The sequence below is a fragment of the Fukomys damarensis genome, unplaced genomic scaffold (assembly GCF_012274545.1).
Source record: "Fukomys damarensis isolate Sample0158 unplaced genomic scaffold, DMR_v1.0_HiC HiC_scaffold_1, whole genome shotgun sequence".
NCBI lineage: Eukaryota > Metazoa > Chordata > Mammalia > Rodentia > Bathyergidae > Fukomys > Fukomys damarensis.
Window position 1 is genome coordinate 3,080,137 of NW_022900913.1, and position 20,417 is coordinate 3,100,553.

The 20,417-nt window shown below is 45.0% G+C and overlaps 1 protein-coding gene across 1 annotated transcript in view; it reads left to right on the forward strand.

The window, feature by feature from the left end:
• Adamts16 (ADAM metallopeptidase with thrombospondin type 1 motif 16) overlaps positions 1-20,417 on the forward strand; it is a 124,125-nt gene that overhangs the window by 56,989 nt on the left and 46,719 nt on the right. The window contains exons 10-12 of the mRNA XM_010606128.2: positions 1,323-1,460; positions 7,645-7,798; positions 15,992-16,087. Coding sequence (XP_010604430.1) covers positions 1,323-1,460; positions 7,645-7,798; positions 15,992-16,087 — 388 coding nt within the window. The remainder of the gene's footprint in view (positions 1-1,322; positions 1,461-7,644; positions 7,799-15,991; positions 16,088-20,417) is intronic.

Genomic DNA, 20,417 nt, shown 5'->3' on the forward strand with positions numbered 1-20,417 from the left:
GAGGATTAACTTAGAATTGGTCAGTTGCTCAGCACCCCGCTGTGAGTAGTGAGTGCTTTGTTATTCATTTGTGTAGTGAAGTTCAAAGGAAAGCAGGTAAGTGCAAAAATGTGTCTTCAGCCTCAGAAACAAGCAGAGATTCTCCTGTCCCTGGTGGAGCCCAGGGCCCCACGGCGTCTTCCTGGCCCTCCTGCTGCCCTCCTACTCCTTAGGGACTCTGGGCAGCAGAAGGCCTCATCTAGGGGGCCTCACCTTGTGTTCCCCTCTGACTTTCCCCTTCCTCTCTGTCTCCTGCACTGTGGAATCTGCTCTCCTGAAATTCCTGGGTATCAAGGGTCAGTGGGGGGGTGGTCCCCAGGGACTCATTGACCTTAGTGGAAGTCTCAGGGCTACGCAGGACCCTCATGTCTTATGGGCTTTCCTGCCAAGGCAGCATGCTTGCTCCCCCAGGAGAGCCCAGGACGGCAGTGCGGCTCTCCTGCAGACACAGCTTTAGGAGTTAAGTAGCTTCGGAGAAAGGGGTGGCAGCCAAGTCCCTGTGCGCCTGCAGTCGCTGAGCTGCAGTCTGCACCAGTGCAGGAAGGGGGTGTGATGGGAATCATGGGATGCAGGAGTCTCTAGCAACCCAGAGTAAAGGTACCCGAGCTACCTGGCTTGGGATGTTCCATGCTGAGCAGGGGCCGGTTCACACTCAAGAACAGGCACAGCCTCAAACAGCACCCAGAGATGGACCCAGCCTTGCTAACCCATCCGGCTGCTGTGAAGGTGCTCCCTCCAGAGGGGTAGAGGAATTCAGGGTAAGAGGTAACAGGGCATCCAGCTGTCACAGCTGCAGCCCTGCAGATCTAGCAGGAGGAGGAGGAGCAGCACAGGGTCTGTGTGCAGCCCAGGTGCAGGAGGCGGGCACCACTTCTCCAGAGGAGCCGAGCATCAGCCTCACGTGGGGAGCTGATAGGAGAAGTCTGGACCTCTGCTCTGAGCCAACAGTTCCCACCTGGGACCCCGACTTCCGAAGTTCTAACAAGTATTCTGGGAAGCTCTGGCAGTCTCTTGAGCAGAGGAAGAGGCGCGGTGCACGTTAGTTTCACCCATTGTGCCCCTCGGCTTGGCACCCGGGTCCACTGCCAGACCTCTCCGTGAATGGCCCACACCCGGGGGCCCCGCAGCATCCTCAGTGGTTCGCCTGCCTTGCATCAAAGGCCGTGGGCGTCCCTGCAGTCGGGACTCATACCTGGGAGACCGCCTGCCCAGTGCTTTCAGCTCCCCTCCGCTCTGCAATGACCAGCTCTCCTGCTCTCTATCCACCTCTCTCTCTCCTATAGCTTTGGCATGGTCCACGATGGAGAAGGGAACATGTGCAAAAAATCAGAGGGCAACATCATGTCCCCTACACTGGCAGGACGCAACGGGGTCTTCTCCTGGTCGCCCTGCAGCCGTCAGTATCTGCACAAATTTTTAAGGTACGCAGTCCTTCGGCTGGCCGCACGGTCCCTCAGCGCCTCTCAGGCACTAACCGCTGACCTCCTTTGGGGTGCACGGCCTGGGTGTGCTTCTCACGGGGGGCTCCTCCAAAGGTGTCTTGAGGCGTCCGTGTGTCTAAGGGGTTCACTAAAGTTAGGGAGGCCTCCTGCCTGATGCTGACCCTGTAGACTCAACAGAAGCCCTCCAAGACCTTAGTAAATTAAGTGTTTGTCACTTACTTTCATTTTTGTTTAAATTTCTCACTTTTATACCAAGGAATCTCTGGGCAGTTCAAAGGAAAGGAAGACCTAGTGTGTACATTTCTGTGTACATAATGTGCAAGCAGAACTAACCTCTTTTTCTCTTTTTTTGTTAAAATACATTTCATATTTGGTGGGAAAGCTTGAGTATATAAATCTTGCCCCTGGCTCTAACTCATTTCATTTTAAGAAATTTTTTCAGAAAGTGTCACTACAACACTAATTCATTTGGGGCCTACAGTACTGGGGAGGTAGGCTTTGACAATTGACAAAGAAGTAGTCTGCAGATTTTAATTTTGGGGAAAGAAGGGACTTTAAGAGCTCTCTTTAGGTCTCCTGGTGAGGTAGGTAGGCTGTGTAAAAACATGAAACCAGACTTCATCTGGGACACACAGCCTGTTCTGTGTGCCATGCAGACCAGGGAGGCCCATCCAGGAGCCACAGGCTGAGCAGGAGGCGCAGCAGGGTCCTGCAGGAGGCTCGGAGAGCGGCCCGATGTCGGGACAGAGGAGGATCATCCAGCCCGAGCTCCAGAACTAGCCTGCAGCTGTCTGCGCTGCATTATCCTTCCCAGGTCCTGGCCCATTGATGGCATGACTGAGCAGAACCCAAGCCCCCGACCTGAGAACCGGCCTGTCTTACTGATCCCCAAGAATGGGGGCACAGCCAGCATCCCCACAAATTTGTCTTCTCCCAAAATTAAAATTTTCAAGAAAGCCTCTCATCAAACTTGCTGTTAAGGTTTCTTTTGCTTGAAACCCGGTGGTGAACTGCATGCCCCCCGGAGTGAGATGAACCTTAGCTCCTCAAGGATAAGTCAGCTGAAACTGCCTTGGGTGACATGTTTGCTGGCTTCCTGACTTCCAGGACACCGAAATGCTGTTCTATCCTCCACCAGTTAAGCAGCCATTGGATAGGATCCCAACAGTGAGTAAGGAGAGAGCGCAAAGCATGAGCTGTAAAAGCCAAGCCTGCTCGCCTTTGGTAGGCAGAAAACTTTGCATGTGAAGGAACTCAGGTGGCCTGAAATTGTCGTGACAACTTTTCTCCTTGGTGGTGGCACCATGGAGGACAGATGGCATGTGGAGACACTCATCAGCCCAGGCAGCAAGGCCGTGTGTCACCTCCTATTAGCGAACACGTACCTCTCAGTTGCTCATGTCTGCGCCTGGGAGGTCTGTGATGTAGGGAAACTTTAGCTCATTATTTTACATTTCATGACACCATGGACTCATCTTCGGAAATTGGAGTCACGCCATACAGATCAGTGAGCAGGCCTCCCTCTGAGCACACACATCCACATGCTTCACCCCAGGGAGCTGGGTGCCCTGCCACACCCTGCACCTCTTCTGACTCTGAGAAAGTGAGGTAGCAGGGAGAAGGCAGAGGGCGGAGGGCTGGCGTGCTGACCGAGGTCACAGCACTCACCTCTGGGCAGGCACTGGCTTTGCAACGAACCTCATCTCTCCTGGGGCCCCGTTTTCCTACTTGGAAAATGAAGGGGAGCGACTAAAGGATGTTGCAAACCCCTTACCATTGTATGGGCCCATTCATGACTCAGTGGGAAGGAGTTCTGAAGTGTTGTTGTGGTGTTTCTGGCCTGGCCTTATTAATAGCTTTGGTTAGCGTTATTTTTGTTGTGGAACAAGACACGTAGAGGAAAGCGGAGAGGGATAAGGGCCTCTCATGGTGAACATGGTAGCGTGACTCTGCCCAGGCAGGACACAGAGCCGGCGAGCACCCGGATGCCACCTGCCTCCTCTCCATGCTCACCACGTGCCCAACACGGCTCACCGTGGTTGGTTCAGTTGGCTTTTTAACTTTCGGTGTTGGGAGTCATGAGTTACTGTCTGTTGAGCGTGAGATTCTTCCTCTCTACCACACTGAAGTGTAGCATTATTTCCTACAGGAAACTGTTCATCTGTGCCCCCTTGGTCATAGACATTGAGCTTCCAGTGTCTGGCTGTTGAAGGGAGGGTGCAGTGAGGCCCCTCTACCCTCACTACATGTCCCTGAGATCAGGGGAGTAGTGTTAGGGTCCTCAGTGTGAATGTGCAGCTTCGGTGGTGACTGCTGGGTATCTGTGCACAGCTACACACCCAGAGGCCTTCGTGAGCATTCACACGGCTCCAGACCTGGTGTACGTCAGGTGACTCGTCTGTTCACAGGCCGTGCCTTGCTAACACTGAAGCCTGTCTTCCTCTTATCTCTTCATGGATTACTTACACACCCTGAATATGAATCTTTGCAGTCATTTTGGAATATGTGTCATTTCTAAGTGACTTTCTGTTTTCACTTTTAATGGCATAATTTGATAAACAGGCATTTTTTATGAAGTCTGACTTATCCACATTTTTCCTTTAGAGTTGCTGCTTTTCTGTGTACTGCTGGGGAAAAAGCCTCAGTTTATTCCAAAGTCATAAATACATTCTTCCACATAATCTCTCTCCTAAAAGCCTCTCTGTTTTGTTTATCAAATGTGGACAGCTTCATTTTCTTCCGTAGGGCATGTGGAACAATGTCAAAATCTATTTTGTCCCTATGGGTCTTGCCGTAGATGGTCTGCAAATGGCTGCCATGATAATCCTTTTGGTAGCATGTCTTTGTTTTTCCATTTCACACTTCCCTCAGGAATGCCTGAGAATCCCCATGGCTTCACACCCTCATTAACTTTTGATGTTGTCAATATTTTGGATTTTAGCTATTGCAGTCCTTGTGTAGTGGTCCTCAGTGATAAATTATTTGTAATTCGCTAATCCATATGATGCTGAGCATCCTTGTCCATACTTATTTGTCATCTGTATATATTTTTAAGAAAGTGTCTGCTTTTTTGGTGATCTTTTTTGGTTGGGCTGTTTTCCTATTAAAGTTTAAGTGTTACTGGTGCATTTTGTATAACAGCCCTTGATTGGAGATATCTTTTGCAGATACTTCCTCTCCTCCTTAGCTTGTCTTCTCATTTTCTTGACAATGTCTTTCAGAAACCACAGGCTTTCAATTTTAATGAAAGTTACCGTATCAGTGATTTTTTCCCTAGATTGTTGAATCTACAGTTTTTGCAAGTCCCAAGATCACCTAGATTTTTTTCTATGATATTTTGTTAATATATCTTACATTTAGATCAGTGATCAATTCTGAGCTGAATTTTGTGAAAGGTTTAAGGTCTAGTTTCTTGTAGGATTGTAGTTTTTCATTATATATTAAGGTTAAAGAATAGATTTTTAGTTAATTTTTTTGTATAGTGTAAAGTATGGATCAAAGTTCTATTTTTAAGGTAGTCCAATATTTTCAGTTGCATTTAATGAAAAGTTCAGACTTTCATTAGAGTCAATTAAATTTATAACTTTGTGAAAAACAAATAATGACCATGTAGAGCTAGTCTATTTCTGGAATCCCTGTTCTGTTTTATTGATCTATGTGTATATCCTTTTGCTAGAGTAACCATAGATTTATAGTTAATCTTGAAATCAGTAATGTGAACCCTGTAATGTGCCTGCAATGCCTCAGGATTCTTTTTTAGCATGTAGATGTCTAGTTGTCCGGTACTATTTGTGCAAAAGGCCGTCTTTTCTTCTCTCTAGGGCCTTTGCTGTCTTGTGGTGGACCAGTGAACTGTATTTGTGGGTCTAGCATTGAGCCTTCCGATCTTTTGCATTGATCTCATTCTCTTCTTTAACCAGTACTCCATTGTCTCGGTTACTGTAACTTTACAGCAAGTCTTGAAGTTGAGTAGTATCAATCATTGAACTTTATTTTTCTCCTTCAATTTTGTATGGATTGTTTTGGATCTTTTGCCTCTCATACAGATTTAGAATCGGTTTGTATATCCACAGAATGACTTGCTTGAATTTGGGCTGGGACTGTATTGATTCTGTAAGTCTAAATGGGAGGAGCAGACTTCTTCACGGCACCAAGTCTTCCTGTCCATGGACATGGACTGGCTCTCATTTACTTAGTTCTTTGACTTTTTTTCAAAGTTTTGTGGTTTTTCTCTAAAGGTCCCATGTAAATATTTTTCTACATTTATATCTATGTGTTTTACTTGGGGAGTGCTATCACAAATGATATTTTTTTTACACTCCAGATAGATTGCATTTTTTCATTGCTCTTATATTGAAAAGCCATTGACTCTTGCATATTACCTTTCCTTCCCTCCAGCGTTGCTCTAATTGCCTACTAGGTCCAGGCGTCTTTTGCTCATTCTCCGAAATTGTCTATATGGATAACCATGTCATTTACAAACAGAGAGACTTATTTCATCCTTTCTATCTGTGTGACTTTTCTTTTCCTGCCTCATCTTGTTGCATTAGCTTGGCCTTACAGGAAGTGTTGAAGTGGCAGGAGGCGTAGCCTGTCTTCATTCTTAGTCATAGCAGGAAAGCTTCATGCTTTCACCATTAATCGTGATTTTAGCAGTAGGTTTTCATAGATGTTATTTATCAGCATAAGGAGGTTCCCCTTTATTCCTAGTTTGCTGGGAATAGGTGCGGGATCTTGACAATGCTTTTTCCTGCACTGTTTGATATAACCACGTGACTTTTCACCTTTAGTGACTTGATGAAATGGATTGGATTGACATTTCAGTGTTGAACCAGCCTTGCATCCATAGAATTGGTCACACTTGTTTATAGCATATGATTCATTTTATGTATTGTTAGATTCAATTTACTGGTATTTTTGTTGAAGACATTTTGCATTTGTTCATGAGAAAATATCAATCTTTGATTTTCTTATAGCCTTTTCTGCTTTTGTTATTAGTTTAATGCTGATTTCATAGGTTATGTTAGGATGTTTGGCCTCTACTTGCATCTTCTGGAAGATTCTTGTAGACAATTGGTGTGATTGTTTTCCTTAAATGTTTGGTAGAGTTTATAGGGCTTCATCTGAGCAATTTGCTATTTTTTGTGCACAGACTCCTGAGCTCCCAGGCAGTGAACTCTGGGACACAGTCCTGGAGACTGAAGCCAGAGATTTCCTATTCAAGGTGGATAACCACTTACAGCAGTTTGGGGATGATCTGCCATTGTTCAATTTATTATAATTATAGGTTTTAAGTTTTAAGGGAGTTGGGGGGATGCTGAAATTTATAGGTGGGATTTAATAGCTATTTGCAAACACAGAAAATGTATATATTCTCCCCAAAATGCGCAGATGATACCAAAAGTATCTGATGGTGAAAGGAATGTTCCATTTCTGTACAATAATCATTACTTGTTCATTAGCCTCCTGTTAGCAAACTTCAGTGAGTTAGTTACATTCCTTCTGGACCTGGGATCTAGTCAGAAATCGAGCTAAGTATAGATAATTGATGATGGGAACCTAGTGTCCTTGAAGGTCTTCTGGAAGCTGTAAAGTATGCTGTAGACACTCCCCAACCTAGAACAAAGGGAAGGAAGAGAAGAGGAGGCTAAGGAACAAAGGGAGAAGGAGGAAGGAAGGAACCCAGGAGGAAGAAGAGAGGAGGGAGGTAGGAAAGGCAGAAAGGAGGGGGAGCGGAAAAGAGGGAGAAAGGGAGAAAGGAAAGTAGTAGTTTTGGTCTTTGAGACAGTGTGATTACATTTTGATTGTTACAATTCCCAGTTCCATCTTGCTAGAAAAATCTGTAAAAGGTGTCTGTGATAGCAACCTCTCATATTGAACATCTGGTTGTAATTATTTGGTTTTGTTTTTCCGCATAATATTGTATGAAGAACAAATCATCTTCTTGGAAAAGGCAAAATATGTTATAGACAGTTTCAAAAAAATGTGGCCCTTGTGCTTAAATATAATTAAGCTAAATGTTAAGTTGGACTTCAGGAGAAAATTTTCCCTTCTTTTTCTAAAAGCCATATTGTGAAGTTGTACTAAAAAGAGAGGCACAACTGATTGACATCTTCGGGGAGCCTCTGGGCCATCACTAGCATCAGCATCTCCTCTGTTTCAGCACTGCCCAAGCCACATGTCTTGCTGACCAGCCGAAGCCCGTGAAGGAGTACAAGTACCCGGAGAAGCTGCCGGGAGAGTTGTATGATGCAAACACACAGTGCAAGTGGCAGTTTGGAGAGAAAGCCAAGCTCTGCATGCTGGACTTTAAAAAGGCAAGTGATTATTGGCAAAGGTTCAGTGCAATATGATTCATAAAATCGTTTTATTTAGTGCAACTGACATTGATGTATTCTGAAATTATTGGTTGCCTACCAAATTCAGATCCTGTATGTGAGGGCTGGTCCCATGTAATAGGAAACACATGTCTTTCTGGCAGAGAACATGATGGTAGATACTGCTGTGGGTATCAGTTTTCTTTTGAGAGCTGACTTGGCCTGTTAGATCAGACCTTTCTTCCTGATTTATCACATGGGGGCCCAGCAATACTTTCAATCAGTATAAGTTTTCAAATTAATACTCTGCATGTTTTTCAAATAGCATTAAGAAAACATAAGCATAATTCACTGTATTAGATAGCAGCAGCCTATCTGGGGCTTCTGATTATTAAATTCCCCAACATAGTATTTATAGCATGGTTTCTGTAGAAGGTGGAATCTAAGTGCATCAGCCTCAGGGACAGTGTCCCATGACCCCGTCCGGGTGATTTTCTGCATAAATGGACACATGTTCTCCTGCTGAACTGGGAAATTAGAGATTTAGAAATTGCTCTGCTAAACCACAAGGAAAGCTACTCATAAATCAAATGCAAGTAACTAGTTTTGAGGTTTCTTTTATTCTACTTTATCGTGAAGTTAAATATAAATAGACAAAAAGTATATACATGTAGTCTTCCAGAAACCCCCAGCATTGCCGAACATGCTGGGACCGCTCCCAACAGACCCAGCGGGGTTGTCTTCTTACTTCTAAACTCAAGTGGGTCTCACGGAAGATTGGACCAGGCCCTGTGACAGTAGCAGTTCTCGTCTCTGTGGCTGGGTGATCTACACATGGAACCGGGATGTGAAATCAGCCTGGCACCTGTGTGTTTTCTTGCCGTTGTGCCTTTTGTGAGCAGAAGATACAAATTCCCTGAGAATGTGTTACTCAGGGGTTACTCGTGTGTTTGTTAAGGTAAAGGGGTGTACAACTGGTGTGTTCTTTTAACAATGGAATGTTCTGGATTGTATAATCTGGTCTCCAGATTACTTTACTTTGTGTCCTTATCATTCATGGTATTGTAATGTCATTTAGAGAATATAGGCAATAAGTCAATTCAGGATGTTTTTAATTACTGAAGAAATATTTTCATGCAGTGAAATATATTTGTGTGATGTACAAAATTTAAATTTTGACAAACATGCACCCATCACCAGCATTTCATTGAAGAGGTAGCTTATTTCTACAAAGTCATGGACACATGGGTGTGAATTCTGCAGCGATCAGAGTATTCCAGAAACACCTATTTTTTTAAATGCAATCTTCCCTACATCCTCTGTATCCTCTGTGATGCTCACTGCCTGTCTCATAACTTCCACAGAGGTGCGGGTTAAAATCTCCTGCATAGTTTCTGTTTCTCCCTTTGCTTCTCCTAGTTCTGTTTTGTGCTTCTGAACCTCCATATATGGGTGCACACATTTTGGGGTTATTATGTCTTCCTGGCTCTTTTATTATTACAAAATACTTTTAGTCATGTTATATTTCTCAAATCCTGTTTTACCTCATATGAACACAGCCAGATCATATTTTATTAATGAGTATTATGTGCATGTGTATTTTCAATCCTCTTGTCAATTTATTTGTTTAAAATGTGTGTGACATAACCATTCATTTTGTGTTACTTTTCTGTTCAACTGAACAACATCTGAACTTTTAGAAGAATATTTAATCATTTTATATTTAATGTAATTAAATATATTGGTATGATAGAGTTAAACATATCGTTTTTCTATTTGTTTTCTGTTTCATTTCTTTGTTCATGTTTCCTGTTTACTTCCGTCTTTTGAATTAAATTATTTGTCAGAATTCTATTCTTAAACTGTACTTGCTTTTTAGCTTGACTGTTTAATGCTCCTTTTTAGTTGCCCCAGAAATCACTACATCATCCTTAATTGAAGTCTGTAAAATCAGCGTTTTACCACCTTGTGTTCAGTGCAAGATCCTTAAGACAGATACTCCGTGTGTCGCTTCTGTACCTCATGCTGCCATCGTCCTATGTTTTATCCCCGTGCATTTTAAAAGCCACGTGTTGCAAGAGTTTCTGTTTTAAATTTTTGCTTTTGGAAATAAGATCTCTTTCTACTTCCCATACATTTATCATTTAATATTTATGCTTTCCTATAGATTCCAGTTTCAAGATAACTTTTTACCATGGCCTTAATAACTTCTCAAGCATCTTTGCTGCATGTATCTGTTTGCCACAAGTTATTTCAAGTTGAATTTTTTTAAACCAGAAAATGTAATTAATTTACTCTAGGTTTTGAAGATTATTTTTGCTGGAATTATAAGCAGTCTTTGTTGTTTTTTGGTTTTTGGTTCTGTTTCTTGTTTTGTTTTGGTTTGGTTTTGGTTTTTGGGGGGTTATTTGTTTGTTTGTTTGTTTTTGTTTTTTTGTACCAGGGATCGAACTCGGGACCTTGCACTTACGAGGCAGGCGCCAGAACCACTGAGCTAAATCCCTGGCCCTCTTTATTCTTTTATATACTTGAACAACATAGCTCAGTTTTTTCTAGACAATTATTGCCAAGAAAGAAGTTGGTCATATTTTTATCTTCCCTCTACCATTTCCAATCAGGTTTTAGGTAACTCAATGGAATACACGTATAGGTCATTAATTTCCAATTGCAGAATTGCATTTGGCTTTATATTTCTCTTCTGACATTTCTCCTTCTTTTATTTTGTCCACTCTGTGCCTGTTCTGTCTTGAATATATTTATAAGGCACTACTTCAGAATAAATGTCTACATCATCGAGATAGACGCATCATGGGACGAGTTGTCTGACTCCCCGTTACCCCTCCTCTAGTCTCAGCTTCCCTCTGCGGGGCGCAGGCGCAATGTGTGCCTCCCCCTGTGGTCCTGGCGAGGTGCCTGCGCTCAGGGTGCTCCTGAGGCCTCAGCTGTGTCCCAGAATCCCCGTTCTGCCTCTGCTCCTCTGCGGGCCTTCGTGGAGCCGCAGCCTGTGCTGTCAGCGGTTCCTTTTAGACAAGGACGTGCAGAAAACCTCAGCGCAGGTGTCTGAGCTTCCACTGGTGCTGGTCCTGAGCCTGCATACTCAGGTGACCAGACTTCGCTTAGCATCTCTACCCGGATACCGGACGGGAGCCCGCTGGGGTCAACCTGACCCCACCCCAGCAGGTCTGTCCGCTCCGGGCACGTGGGGGTGGGGGCCTCAGCCTGTGCCTTCCCTTCTTCAGTGCCTTGCCTCCCTCGCTGTGCTGCCCATTATCAAAGGCCTGACATATTCGGTGCATGTAATTTTTCCATATCGCTTTATAGATTGGGAAAGATTTTTGTTTATATTTTCATGTTTTTATTTTTGTTTTGCAGGAAATAAGTTTGGTAATAGGTCCTTACCATGGTCAGTAGGGGAAATACCTTTTGAAATAGACTCTCAGCCCTTTGTATTTGCAGTTTGACATCCGTACATCCAACCACCTGCTGATAGAAAATATTTGGGGAAAGTGGCCTTGCTACTGACCATGTACCAATTTTTTTTCTTTATTGTTCATTAAGTAATATAGTGTGATGATTATTTATTTAGCATTTGCAGTGTATTGGATATTATGAGTACAATGGCACCTGGCTTCATGAACTTAATTCTGTCAGTGATTCTGTTTGCAAACTGAATTGGACAAGAACTGAATTAAATTTCCCCATCAGGTCAACACTGAATCTGACCCTTGAATTTGAATTAGGCCACCTGCTCGGTTCATCAGCTTTTTTCTTATCTTAATTGCTTTCTGCAGTGAAGCATTAGCTCTTTTCAGCCAGGATTAACCAAAAAGCTTACTGAGGCCTTTACCCGATTATCTCCCTGCCAGTCTTTCTGTCCCCTTTCCCTACACTATATATTTTCTTTTTCCATATTAATTTCTATTTCCACGGCCAGAATCTCCAATATTCCAAATCCCCAAATCAGACACAGCGTGGCAGGTGGAGATTCTTCATTGAGATATCTCAGAACCCTGTGAATTTTTAAAAAATTAATTATTGAAAGTAAGTCCTGCTGATATTACTTTAAAAGGTGTATATTTTTGTAATGACCAGAAAGTTTTCCAAAAGAAATAATATAAAACAATCAACAACCAGCAAATTATGCAATGTCCAAGCTAATTTCTGGTGCATTAAAGCAGCTCAGTAGAACTTTGTTGGCCTGGGGCGAGATGGATGGATGTGTTATAGTGAGGAATGGCCCTCCCTTAAATACCTTATGATACAACACATAATACAGATGCATGTGTGTCCTGCTCTTGCATAAATGAACGTATCTTTGGCGTGTGTGTGTGTGTGTGTGTGTGTGCGCGTACATTCTCGAGTATGACTTCATACACAGACCTTGACTGCAGTTTTCTTTGTCCATTGATGTACAGTGATCAAAGCATCCTATTGGGTGAAATATAAACAGGAACAATTCACTGCATATCTGACTATGACATCATTTGCAGTTACCTTCTCCGTTCCTATTTTTGAAGGGTCCAGTGCAGACAGACAAGTGGACAGCACATTCTTCCCAAAGACGAAGCGCCCTGGTGTATTTCTGACTGGGTCATCGGGGTGTTGGTTTCATCTGAGCTCATGGATTGATGTTCAGCCTAACTCAATCAGTTTTACTGAAATTGGTCTCTTTAAGCGAAACTCTTATTAAACTACGACACACATGGCGGAGAGCTCTTGCTTACGCTGGCATTCCTCAGCTGTGAAGACAAAAGCCGACCACATGCTCTGCATAGGGTTTGGCTTCTTTCCATCAAGTGAAGCGTTAATTACTGCAAACGTTGCGTCTTTATTGAGTACAGTTGTGATCCATCAACGTTGCTTGGTGGCCTGACCCTGAAGTCAGATATATAAGCAACCAGAATGACTTTGAAATGTGATCTCCTCCTTCTCCTGGGTCTTGTTGCTCAGCTGAGAGCTCCGCCCACACCCAGTGACTCTCCCATTCCCTGCTCCCTGACTCAGAATCAGGAGCCATTAGAATGCTTGCTCCAGAGCCACTCTGAAGTTTTGCTAGGGACACCGTGAAATAAAGCAGTGACGGTTTAAGACCAGCACTGCACATTATGTCCAGAAGTCAGGAGGTGAGCTGAAGCTTGGTGGAAGTGAAATGCTTAATTTCATTTTGTCATCTAACTCGTAAGACATGAGAGTCTGTGTCGTGTGGTTCAGGACGAGGGCCATGTTTTCACGGCAGGGGTTTATATCCACAGGGTGTCAAGGGTCTCAGGTGCTGTTTGATCTGTTCAAAAACACTTGCATGGATTGTATGGTGTTTCAGGTTCCTCCAGCTGTAAGATTTGTTCCTGTCTGGAGGACTGGAACTGAGGATTGAACAGGTGCCAAGACAATCCTGAAAGCACAGGTGTCCTGAGCCAGGGCACAGATGAATTAGGGCCCTCATGCTGTGGGGTGAGCTCCTGCCAGCATCCTCAACTTGAGGGATTTGTGTTTAGAAAAACTGGAAGCCACAGCCCGTGAAATCGTCTTTCTATATTTCTTTATTCTACGCAGTGCTCCTGCAAACTGAAACGTTAAGACGAATCTGAAATGTCTCTGATGGTAGCCTGAACCCCACCCACCGGTGCTTTCCTGAGTCACCTCAGACATCTGTTTGAGATCACCGGCTATGAATTGCTGTTAACTTCATCACAGTTCTGACCCTGACACTGCTTTGTGCAGAAACTACTATATGTTCTATTTGTTTGCGAGGCAGTTAGGTGTCAACCATGGTGGCAGATTCTGACGCTACGTATAGTAAACAGCTCACCCAGTGAAGCACCCTCTGCATTATTTGTCCTGCATAGTCTAAGAAAGAGCCTGGAGCATCTGTATTCCGTCTCCCCAAGGTCACAGCGTCCAGAGTGGAGCAGGATCACAGGCTGAGACCTGGGACTGAGCCCGAATCTCCTCCAGCCTTGAAGAGAGAGAAGAGTGGTCTGGCGCTGAACCTGGCACGCTACCCTCATTCATTCATCCATCGCTCGTATAAGCACACCCAGCTTCCTGGGCCAATAGGTCAGCGTCACACCCATCCCCAGGACTCCACGAGCCACCGTTCAAGGGCAAGAATCCTGGCCCCAGCTCCTCCCAGGTTCCTGGTCCCCCACCCTCCATACTGTCACCCAGATATTGAACCTTGGCCCGCTAGCTCCAGGCCCAAGGAGGCCCTGGTATTCTCTCAAGCTGTCATCCCTGCAAGCGAATAGAGCTGTCCAGGCATCTTTTCGGAGATCTGCAGAGAATCAGGCTCCCGTTTGTATAGATTCCTCTTCTAGACCTCAAAACATCTTTCTGGCCATGAACCGAGGCCCTGCACAGCCAGCTCAGGAGCTGGGAAACCTCAGCCGCAGTCGCTCTATTCCCTGCCCCAAAGTTGTGAGGCAAGCAGAGCTCACACGTGACAGACACACTGATCCTGGTGATAGACACACAAGAAAACAGACTTAATGGCACAGTGACTGCAACCACTTGAGAGTTTATGAATAGCTCAGAATAGAAGCAATTAATATCAGAGTTACACCACTGTAAGTTTGCTTGAATATTCTAAGTTCCCAAAAGCTTATTTATTAGTGAGGAAAACACAAACAGGAAAAATGGGAGGCTGGGTCTGTAGTTCATAATTAATGAATTTTTAAATATACAGCAGGTAATTAGGTTTGGGAGGAGATTGAGAAATTGGCTTTATGAAGGTAAAATTAAGGTGGATTATTAAAAATGAAACCTTTTGGGAGATGGCTTGCACAAAAGACCCCCTTGACATTTGAGACAGGGTCTCACGGTGTAGCTCAGGCTGGCCTGGAGCTCACTGTGCCACCTAGGCTGGCCTGTAACTCAGGATCCTGCTGCCTCAGCCTCCTGAGTGCTGGGATCGCAGCTGTGTACCTGCTCACCTGGCTGGAAGACTTCCTTCCTCTTAACACCACTGAAATCGAGAATGAGGCTGCAGTGCTGTCTTTGAAGCAGAGCTGTGTTGCCTCACTGCAGTACATTTTCTCTACAATGCAAACCACCCAGCAGCCTTTAAATTTCTTGGGAAATAGTGCAGCATTGATTAAATATTCAGCACAGTTGTGCACATGGTTTAGGAAAAGTTTTCATCATTCCCAACCAAAGCTACCGCCAGCATTCCACAAGGGTCATCAGGCCCAGGTGCAGACTTGAGCAGGTCACTAAGCGGTAATGAAAGTCAACACAGTTCCTTCAACCTTGAGAGCCTTTGTAGTTTATCAGGCCCTGTCCTTGCTTTAGTTTCCTGCCAGACGAGCCCTGGGGGCTTCCTTTGCACACACTCTTCATTCTTGAAACCTCAATCACTCATCCTTCTCCATGGCTGAGATCACCCCCTTTCAGCACAACAAATACCTCTGCTCAAGAGCTGCCTTGGGCATCACTGCTCCTGTGACCCCTTTCTGAGTGCTCCAGGCAAAGCACTTTCTCCCTTGGCAAGCTCACCCTGCACCCTGTTCTGTTCCATCAGGCAGCTCTCTCCATGAACACTGTATAGTGCTCTGAAGCAAGTTCCCTTAAGGAGTCCGTCCATAAGGCCACTCAAGAGTGCAGGGCAGGTCATATTCATGATGGAGCCTGTTCTCTTGCAAGATGTCTGCATGTTTTTTAAGTTTTCATCAAAGGTTCTGGCATGGTGGATGGATGGATGGATGGATGGACGGATGGATGATGGATCAATGGATGGATGGATGGGTAAATGGAAAGACAAATGGGTAGAAGGAGGGATAGAAGAATGAATGGAGAGATGAATGATGGGTGAGTGAACCAACAATGTCCTAATCATTTTTCTTTAAACATTAAGATTCAGACTTGGAGAGTTTAGTAGAAGGTAAGGTTGAAAATCACAACATATAAAATGTTTAGTTGGATTTTCTCAAATTTATAGTTTTCCACAATGTTTGGGTTAAGCATATCTTACTTTTTAAATTAGAAAATTAATGTTAAATTCATGAAGAGTAAATATAAGTACAGTTGTAAGGATGAGTTAAACTGAACCAAGTCTAGGACCAAGTCTTCCAGTTCCTGTCTCCCATGTGCACCTACTGCTTTCAGTTTTTATCAGCTTCTCTGCCCTGAACTTCCATTGCTATTTATTGTAGGTACGTGGCTCACGGCAACACTGATGAGCTTTTTCCCCATTAGGACATCTGCAAAGCCCTGTGGTGCCATCGGGTCGGAAGAAAGTGTGAGACGAAGTTCATGCCGGCGGCAGAGGGCACCCTGTGCGGGCAGGACATGGTAAGAAGCGACTGCTGGGTGCAGCACTGCGCCCAGACTCAGTCCTTCAGAGCACGTGACGGTGCTTCCTGGGGTTTTTACCCGGGATTTCGCGTGTGTCTGTGCACACAGCTGTTTTGTCACCCATGGCAGAGCACAGTCTTCACCTCATATTGGTACTGGCTGTCCCTTTGGTGGGAACATGATTGATCGGTGATCTGGAGTCCACAGATACAAAAGTGAGGCCATGGATGGTGAGTGCTCCTGTTTGGTAAGAAGGCAGATTAAACCATTAGCCTAACTGACAAGTGACACAGGCCAGCATTAGTGCTGCTTGGGTCTCCAAGGATCCCTCTGGAGAGCTGGCATGAGACTGTTTTGACCGTGGCTGCCCCTGTGAAAAGGGACAGAACTGTGTTAGGAGAAAAGAAGACATATGTAAGATAGCAAGTTCTTTGCTTGTTAGTTTTTTGTTTTATTTTGCTTTGCAGTCTGGGGCTTGAACCCAGCGCCTTTGCCCTAAGCTAGATCCCTGGTACGTTTTTAATTTTTATTTTGAGACAGGTACACTAAAGTACCCAGACTGGGTTTCACAGTTATCACCCTCCTGCCTCAGCTTCCCAGAGTGCTGGGATTACAGCAGTGTGCCACCATGCTCAGCTCGCAGGGCACATTCATTAGCAACTGGTACAGGGTGGCAACTTTGTTATCACGGTCTAAGAACATCAGGGCTGAGGAGTGTGGCTCAGTGGTAGAGCACTTGCCTAGCATGCACAAAGCCCTGGGTTCCGTCCCCAGCACTCAAAGAAAGAATGAATTAGCTTATTGTGTAAGAGTAACATTGTTAATCCACTAGATGTAACCAGGGCCACATTGCTATTTCTATTTAGAATGTAAAAATGATTGATGAATATAGAAATGTAGTGGACTCAAAATATCATGGCAGTCATTTTCAGTTTTTATTCTATGGTCCCTCTAGCAATACCAGCAACTGTGAAAACAAGTCTATGAATGGATCGCTGTGCTCTGCCATATTTAAATTTCAAATTATGCCACATCCTAAACATGTACATGTGACTGCAGACAGATGCCTTTCCAGCGTTTCCAACACGGCCAAGGTGCCGCTCAAGTTGAAGTGCCCTTCGGTGCCCAAGGAAGTGTGGGACACAGCAGGCCTTCCCTTCCTGTACCAGCACCAGAGCTGAGATTGATAATTAGATTCTTCTAGCAGTGTAGGCAGCTGTAGTTCAATTAACCTATCAAAATTGTTGTTAGCTTTTTGAAGGAGAAAAAGTACACAGTGGGGTGCGCAACATGAAATTCTGATCGTCAGGATGTCGGGCGGCGTCCTGACTGCCACTCACCCTTCCAGGCTATGCTGTGCACCGTCTCCTGTTTCTGGGCAGGCCCCAGCGGGCCTGGCCCCCGTGTTCTTCCTCGGGTGCCTTTTGTTTTCCTCGAGCTGTCTCTGCCATGCTCTCACAGGGCGGTCCTCGGGTTCTGGTTGTAGTTTACCTTGAAAGCACTGTTGAGCTGAGTTTTGGTAGTTCTTGACACTGTCTTCCCTTACAGTGAGACCTCTTTCTTTCCTCTGCATTCAGAAGACTGGAGCCCTGGGTGGAAGGGGCTGCCAGTGGGCAGCTTCACGGCACCCTCCACTCCATGCTTGTATGTTTTGTGTGTCACTGTGCACTTGTGTGTGGGAAACTGGTCCACCTGGATGCATTAGCAAACGTTCCTATCCCTGCAGGCCCTGCAGAGCTGCCTGTGCCTCTCGGGACCCCTGCTGCCCTGCACTACTGCCACTTGACAGAGATTCAGTGTCTATTTTAGTGCCCAAACTTGATCCTTATGGTAGCACTCTGAGGGGGCCCTGTCAGATTACACACACACACACACACACACACACACACACACACACACATACACACACACACCCTGCAAGCCCATGTGCGATGGGCACAAGCTCTCCCATCACTGTGAGCACCTAGCTGGACTTAAGCCAGCATTTGAACTAGGGCAGTGCCTAGCGTGTGTGTGGCCCTGGGTCCCATCCCCGGCACTCCCAGAAGGAACAAGGACAAAGAGAAATTCACAGATGAGCCCGCTCACGCTCCCTTTGTGATCGCCCATCTCCCTGAGGCCCTGGGACTCCCTTGTGCTTCGCACTGCAAAAGGACGCAGCCTGCTGGTTTCACCTTACTCTGAATTTCAGAGGAGGAAGCTCAGGGTGCTGAGTAACTGTCCCCCAGTGCGGAGACCTGAGAGCTGTGCTGGTGTTTGCTCCCAGTAGTGATCGCACGGGACACTTACGCGTCTGCCACGTGACGCCCTCCATCACGTGACACTGTCCATTGATGGAATCCACAGTGGTGACCAACACCTTCAGACTCCTTGGTGTGCATGGAAATCTCATGGTGCACAGTAGATGCCCTCTGAGACAGCCAGGGAGCACCTGGAAACATGACCACAGCCAGCCCTACCTGACTGCCCTTGTCCTGTGCACACACAACTCTGATATAATAAGGCAAGACAGGAGATTAACTGACAGTTAATTAAATGACAGTGTAAAGTACAACAGTTACCACTGCAGTGAAGGTTCTCCGAGATGCAGTCACCCCTCAGAATGGTCATCAGTTCATTCCAAAACTCGGGAGTGCAGCCAGGACTGATGGGTACTGAACAACACGTTTTCTGGAAGAAACAGTGCTGAGAAATTCTTCCTGAAAGTTCACCAGAGATTTCACAATTTGTTGGTTTTTATCTTACCTTTTCCTGAGCCAGTAGAATACTCGTAGGCTCAAAAGTGCCACTCCTCACCTTCCTGTGATCCTTGATGAGCACTTACAGTGCACAAAAGACCAGAGAGTGACAAGAAATGGGGGCTGTGCTGTTCCCAAGCTCCCTGAGACCCGTGCGGGTGCCTAGCCCTGAGACAGCTATCTTCGTCAAAATGTGGATGGGAATGCAGGATGGGACAAATTTTGGAGCTGATGGTGCCGAAGTAGGGCTGCGTTACCATCCTGTGCTCAGCCTTCTTCCAGTGACAACGGAAGGTGGTGCAGTGCCTTCGCATGACAAAGATGTTGTGCCTTGGCATGCATCACAACACGCAGGTCACCGGGATGTGGCACACAGCTCCACAGCCCCGGGCAGGAGGGGAGGATATGAGGAACGAGGGCAGCGGTCCAGGCAGGCTGTGCTTCACCCCAGGGCAGCAGGAGCAGGACAGGGCTGCGCAGGGTTTCATCCTGTGGTGTAGAATGATGCCCTTTAAAGCTGATGAATTGTGTCCAGAATTTTCTATTTAATATTCTCAGACTATGGTTGACCTCGGGAAACAGAGACTTCAAGCATCATGTGCAAAAGCAGGAAGGAAAAAGTTCTGTGCCAGGACCTGCCATTTATCAGCGAGAAGGAAGCTGAAAGCAAAGCCAAGGATGGAGGAACCGCTGCTTTTGAGTACAGGTCTCTATGCCTAACCGGACTCTACTCACATCTGTGATCTGCCTGAGGCTGCGTCCAGAGTTGTGGGTGTGCACACATGTGTGTGTGTGGACATATACCTAAGTATCATCCCCTAACACCCTTGGGAGAAGATAAGAATGCTTTCAATTCAAATTTTCTGAAAGTCTTTTTCAATTATGTTTAAAGTAGAAAAGTGATTTAAAGGTACTCTGGCAGGAATAGCAAAAAATCCATGTGGAAGAAAATTAATTGCAGCTATGATTATCCAAGCAAAGAACTGAAAATGATACAAATGTCCATCAAGAAAAAAAAAGGCTCACAAAAATTAAACACTGGGTGGAGTATTATATAACTGTAAAAAAGCAAGGAGGAAGATATCCACAGCCTTCTGTGAAATGATCTGCAGAACATAGCATCAAATGGAAAAGCAGAATGGAAAAGTTTTGTGCACTTTGCTGTCATTTATCAAAGAAAAGGAAATACTGAGCTATATGATCATTTTCTTATGTGTTAAAAAATAAAATGATAAGCCAGGTGTGATAGCACATACCTGTAATGCTAGCATGTTGGCAAGTTGAGGCAGGAGGATTTTAAGTTCAAACCCAACCTTGGCAACTTACCAATTTAAAGAGACTGTCTCAAAAAATGTCTTAGAGCTATTGTTCAATGTGAAAGCCCTGAGTTCAGTCTCCAGCACTGCAAGTGAGTAAATAAAAGGATAAACCATATATGTTCAAAAATCACTTAAACATTCTGGGTTACGTTTAATTTTGTTAGTAATCCCTATCAAAAGCAAAATGGAGGGCCGAGGATTTAGCGCAGTGGTTCTGGCACCTGCTTTGCAAATGCAAGGACCTGTGTTCGATCCCCGGTACCAAAAAAA